Here is a 6,226-nt window from a genome sequence, read left to right on the forward strand (position 1 = left end):
AGGGTTCCTGGAATTGTTTGGAAATATGAACTAAAGGTGATTGCTGTCTTTTCCCAGACAGCTTTCTCTTTAATTGAGGAATAGGATCTGCTTCCTTTGCGTGTGTATTTTTAATTATAAAAATAACACATGCTTGCTTTAAAATGTGTTAATCTCCCCTAAAATGGGAAGCTTCTCTTCCTTGCCAGAAGAGAAGCTATTAACTGCTAGAATTTGGTGTCTATACTTCCCAGATGTTTTTTCTAAGCAGATACAAATGCATATCTGTGCATACCCACCCCCATGTCCCATAGACACACAATGTTTTGCTTTTACGAAGATAATATCATACTGTTCTGTAACTTGATTTTTTTTCGCTTAGCAGTATGTCATGGACATATCATTTCAGCATATTAATCCACCTACGCTTTTAGCATGCTACACAATAGTCATGGAATTACTCAGTCATGGTTATTGTTTTTTTAACCATTCTTCTACCGATAGAACTTTGTTTCCAATTTATTGATATTAGAGACAGTTATTTAGTAAATGCGCTTGTACATACATATTTTCTCATTTGTGTGTGCTTATCTATAGACTAGAATTCCTCTAAGTGGAATTGCTCGGTCAAAGGGGTTGTGCGTTTTATACTTTGATAATGTGAAATTGCCTTCAAGAAAGATGACACCCAATTTAGTTTCCTGTCAACACTATATGAGAATACTCACTTCCTCCCTCTCTGAATATTATCATTCTTAAGTTTGCCAGTCTGATAGGAAAAATGGAATTTCATTTTAGTTTGCAAACTTCTGGTTTCCACTCTGACACGTAGAAAGCTTGGAAAGCACCATTCCCATACTTACAAGAAAAAGCTGGACAAACTGAAAATCAATGACTTTTCTTAGATCCATCACAGAATTGAAGTTTCAAGGTAAACCACACCCTGAAATCTGGAGAGACAGGTGCATCCAGAGAGATACAACAGAAGCCACTGGAGCGGTAAGGGTGGGACCACTTAATTTAACTAGTAATTGTGACGAATTGCTGGAGGCTGAGTGTGGATTAGTGTGAGTGAAAAACACCTGGGGCCCCAATCATAGGAGAGCCCCACAGTTTCGAGGTCTTTTTCCCCCAGGAACCCCACTAGGTTCTCATGGTGAGGATCTGAGAAAAATCCCCTCATCACCCTGGGGTAGGGGTGGGGGATGGAGATGGGAAGAGTAGCAAAGGTATAACCCTCCTGGATTCTTCTCCATAACAAAGTCCCACTCTCCAGGGACAACACTGAATCCTTATCCCACTTGGAGGCAGGGATTTCCACCCTACTCCAGCCCCTAGCCTTCCAGTCTCAACTAAAAAGAACCCCAAAATACAGTTAACAGGACACTGGGAATGGAGTATGGCGTGGGGGGATTGTCCTATATACTTAGTGAGGAGGGAGAGAAACACTTTTAAGACACAGGCTCACCAAAGATGGACTTCACCAGATTATAGAACACTTCCCTTCCCTGCACCTTACTGCCATTCCAATAAGCTTCCAATGGATTACAGCTGTAAGATCTGAAAAGCCCAAGGCTCTCTGAGTGGGAGTACAAAGGGAAGCCCGAAGCCAAGAGAGGATACAAAAATAAGGACACCAGAGGAATTTGAAGGCTGTGGAACTTATAACTACAACAAACATTAAACATAGCCTGACTCCAAGCCAGATTAACATAACTCCTTACACTAAGGACCTATTTACCTCACTACCTATTACTGATACAACATATCTGGCTTTCAACCAAAAAAATTACAAGGCATACTAAAAGACAAGAGAAAACACAGTCTGAAGACACAAAACAAGCATCAGAACCAGATTCAGATATAATACAGATGTTGGAATTATCAGACAATGAATTCAAAATAACTATGATTAACATGTTTTAAAGCACTAATACAGGACTTCCCTGGTGGCACAGTGGTTAAGAATCCACCTGCCAATGCACGGGACACGGGTTCGAGCCCTGGTCCGGAAGATCCCACATGCCGCGGAGCAACTAAGCCCATGTGCCACAACTACTGAGCCTGTGCTCTGGAGCCCACGAGCCACAACTACTGAGCCCTCATGCCACAACTACTGAAGCCCACATGCCTAGAGCCCATGCTCCACAACAAGAGAAGCCACTGCAATGACAAGGCTGCGCACCACAACAGAGTAGCCCCTGCTCGCCACAACTAGAGAAAGCCCATGCGCAGCAACGAAGACCCAACGCAGCCAAAAATAAATAAACAAAACACCCCACACATAAAAAAAAAAAAGCACTAATACAAAGATAAACAGCATGTAAAACCAATTCAGTAATGTCAGCAGAAAGATGGAAACTATGAGAATCAGAAGGAAATACTAGAAATGAAAAACTGTAATGGAAATGAAGAATGTTTTCAGTGGGCTCATCTACTGGACACGGTGAGGAAAGAAACAGTGAATTTGAAGTAGCCCAATAGAAACTTCCCAAATTGAAACTCAAAAAGAAAAAACAATTTTAAAAAACAGAACATTCAAAAACCGTGGGACAATATCAAAAGGGCTAACGTGTGTGATTGGAATACTGGAAGGAGAAGGGAACAGGGCATAAACAAGATTTGAAATAATAACGTCAGAATTTTCCAAAATCAGTTACAGACAGCAAACCCCCACAGACACCAAGCAAGATAAAAAAGAAAAATCAAAACCTAGGCATTTTATTTCCCACCTCTTTTATACCAGTGAAGCTTGGAATCCTGGCAATTTGTATTTTTTCTCTAAATTAACTGTTCATATTGTTTGACTATTTTTCTTATAGATTTACAGGAATATTTTATATATTATGTGTAGTAATCCTTTGTCTGTTATATATATGGCAGGTATTTTCTCCCATAACTTTGTCTGTGGAGCCTTTAACCATACTCAAATATTTAAAATATTTTTGATCAATTTTGTCAATCTTTTTCTTTTTTAAAAAAATAATTTCTATTTAGTTATTTATTTTAAAATTATTTTTATTTATTATTTATTTTTGGCTGGTTGGGTCTTTATTGCTGCGCGTGGGCTGTCTCTAGTTGCAGCGAGCAGGGGCTACTCTTTGTTGTGGTGCACGACCTTCTCATTGCAGTGGCTTCTCTTGTTGCTGAGCACAGGCTCTAGGTGCGCAGGCTTCAGTAGTTGCAGCATGTGGGCTCAGTAGTTGTGGCTCGTGGGCTCTAGAGCACAGACTCAGTAGTTGTGGCGCACAGGCTTAGTTGCTCTGTGGCATGTGGAATCTTCCCAGACCAGGGCTCGAACCCGTGTGCCCTGCACTGGCAGGCAGATTCTTAACCACTGCACCACCAGGGAATCCCTTCTTTTTCTTTCTTAATTTCTGGTTTTTATTTGCTTAGAGATGACCTTTAACTTCCCCAAATTATAAGAAGTTTCCTTTTTTTCTTTGAATACTTTTTCATATTCAACATACAGCTCTTTAATGTATATGGAATTCATTATTGTGTATGTTATGAGGTAAAGATATACTTTACTATTTTCTAATTAATAACAATTTTCTAATACCAATTAGCAAATAGTCTACTTTTCCCTCCATTAAAATGCCACCTTTATTATTGAAAGATACATATTGAAAATCCTATCCTTCATCTACCTATTTATGACAAACTATTTTTGGACCTTCAATTCCACTTTAGTGAACTATTGATTTATTTCTGTGCTAAAAATCACTTTTTATAATTACTATAGCTTTATATTATGTTTAAATGCTCTATTTGGTGAGGTAGGTCATTTTTCTTGTTCTGCTTTTTCAACTCTATCTTTGCTATTTTTACCCATTTGCCATTTAGAATGAGCATGTCAATTTTTATTTTTAAAAATGCTAATGGGGTTTTGATTGGAGTTGATTAAATTTAGATATTAATTTAGGAAAAAATCAACAGCTTTATAACCTTCAGTCTCTCCATCCAATAACACAGGCATTTCTGCCATTATTTAGCTCTTCCTTTGTATCCTCTTGGGTAAGGTTTTATAGTTTTCTTCATATGGGTCTTGTGTACTTCTTTTAGGTTTATTCTTTCTATAGCAGATAATCTGTATTGTTTTGTTGCTATTGTAATTGCAATTCTTCTAATTATAGTAAAGCTTTTTGTTTTTTGTATATTGATATAATATCTGGTCACATTAGTAAATTTTAACTCTTATTAGTTCTAATTTATTTTCCAATTAATTGTCTTGGATTTCCTAAGTAGATTTTTACAATAACCACAAATGATAACTTTTCTATTTATTTCTACCATTTACATCTAATATCTTTTTCTTGCCTTATTACATTTACCCAACATATTATTAACTAGTAATGATAATTATACACATCCTTTTGAAAAATATTAATAGGATTGCTTCTAGTATTTCACTATTATGAATAATATTTATTACAGTTTCTGATAAGAAAGTTTTCCTTCTAGTCTTAGCTTGCTAATAATTTTCAAAAGATACAAGCATTCATTCTTTTTTTTTTTCTCTCTTTGAATTTAATGAGTTTACATCAAAAAATTAGGTAGTCATTTTACATTTAAGGAATAAAAATCTTTTTAAAAAAAAAGCAATACAAAGAGTGAGAGGATTTTAACCAAGTTTACATTTCTTTTTGCTATAGTTTTTAACAATTCATCTCATCATATTACAATGTGCAAATGCATTTGCAGCACCCATTACAATCATGACACTAAATTTAAGGAAGTACATTGTTACTAATGGCCCTCAGAGGAAACTGATTTACCTTCTATTAAAAACTCTACAATATATAAGCATTACGTAATAATGCTACTTCACCACCATTTGTCACAAGAACCATCACCAAAGTTTTCTGGAAATGAGTCCACACACAAATTAAATATTTAAAAGGTGAAATGTTCCTTATTTTAACTTCAGCAAGATCTTTCTTTTTCATTGTTAAGAAACACTTTAATAGTTTTAAAGTAAAAGCTGTTAAGAGTAGAGTCCAGATAGCTAAAACTGTACTCCTGAGTTCGAACTTACAGATAAGTCTTTTGTAAATAGTTCTCAATAAAATATCCTCCCTCCCCAGCCCCCTGCCCCAAATCTTGATTTTTTTCTTACAAAACTTTGGTCAAGAGTAGAAATATATCCAGGCAGATATGTATGCCATATGATAGCAAGAACGGTAAAGCCCAACTAATGACTTTGGGTTTTAGAAATAGAAGGCAATTAAAATGTACTCAAAGTTACATTAAGAAAAGCTTTCACTGGGTAATATTGAAACAGTCACAAAGGTTAAGAAAATACTGATATCAAAGTACAGATGACTACAATGTTAAAATAGACAAAAACTACTATACAAGAGCCTCTTTTAAAATTAAAAATAAAGAACACAACACATGAGTCAGGATTGTTTTCCTGTTCTACTTATAAATTTTAGTCTTTATATTCAGAGGGTTGGTTATGTTGACATCTAGTAGAGTTTCTTATGACATCTGATGAAGTCTCGTTCCAACTTCAGACGGTGGCTCTTCCCTAAAGAACGTCTTGATTTCGGTCACATCTTGGTCACTGTACAATTTCAAAGTAGTGCAGTATCGCCATGATGTGCTGAGGCATGAAGACATATCCTGTGTACAGTGCCATCCCCACGATGGAAACCAGCATGGAATTGAACACAGTCCGCTCCCAGGGCTCCAGCATGTAGAGCGCCGTGACCAGCAGGTACTGGTAGTAGAACCAGGACATCTGTTTCCAGGCCCGCGCCAGCGCCATCCCTGCCACGCGCCTCCCGCGTTGCAGCCAAACGTCAGTCTCCAAGCATTCATTTTTAATATGCTTTGAAGCATTTATTAAGATGATCATGTGGATTTTTTCTTTTAATCTGTACATGTAATGGATTACTTTAACAGATTTCCTAACATGTTTAAACCATTCTTGCATTCTTATGTAAACACTAGTTAGTTACAGTATTTTATTCTTCTATGCATTTTGGTTTGCTATTATTTTATTTAAGACTTCTTAAATAGCTGATTCATGAGTTGTATTGATGTAGTCATTTGTTTTTCTTCTTTCTTTCCTTTTTTAAATTACTTTTTTAAACTGAAGTATAGTTGATTTACAATGTTGTGTCACTTTCAGGTGTACAGGAAAGTGATTCAGTTACTATATATATATATATATATATATATATATATATATATATATATATATAATTTTTCAGATTCTTTTCCCTTATAGGTTATTACA

The 6,226-nt window shown here is 36.0% G+C and overlaps 1 protein-coding gene across 1 annotated transcript; it reads right to left on the reverse strand.

Annotated features, from left to right (window-relative positions):
* Nucleotides 1-5,311: 5,311 nt before the first annotated feature.
* On the reverse strand, nt 5,312-5,774 carry LOC133093592 (serine palmitoyltransferase small subunit A). Its single transcript, XM_061193515.1, has one exon. The coding sequence runs from the start codon at nt 5,750-5,752 to the stop codon at nt 5,546-5,548; it is 207 nt and encodes a 68-aa protein (XP_061049498.1). The 5' UTR covers nt 5,753-5,774; the 3' UTR covers nt 5,312-5,545.
* Between the last annotated feature and the right edge of the window lie 452 nt (nt 5,775-6,226).

The sequence above is a fragment of the Eubalaena glacialis genome, chromosome 6 (assembly GCF_028564815.1).
Source record: "Eubalaena glacialis isolate mEubGla1 chromosome 6, mEubGla1.1.hap2.+ XY, whole genome shotgun sequence".
In the NCBI taxonomy this organism is placed as follows: Eukaryota; Metazoa; Chordata; class Mammalia; order Artiodactyla; family Balaenidae; genus Eubalaena; species Eubalaena glacialis.

What these genes read in the sequence shown, in the direction of transcription:
- LOC133093592 (XM_061193515.1), bottom strand. Translation starts at nt 5,752, where the DNA reads ATGGCGCTGGCGCGGGCCTGGAAACAGATGTCCTGGTTCTACTACCAG.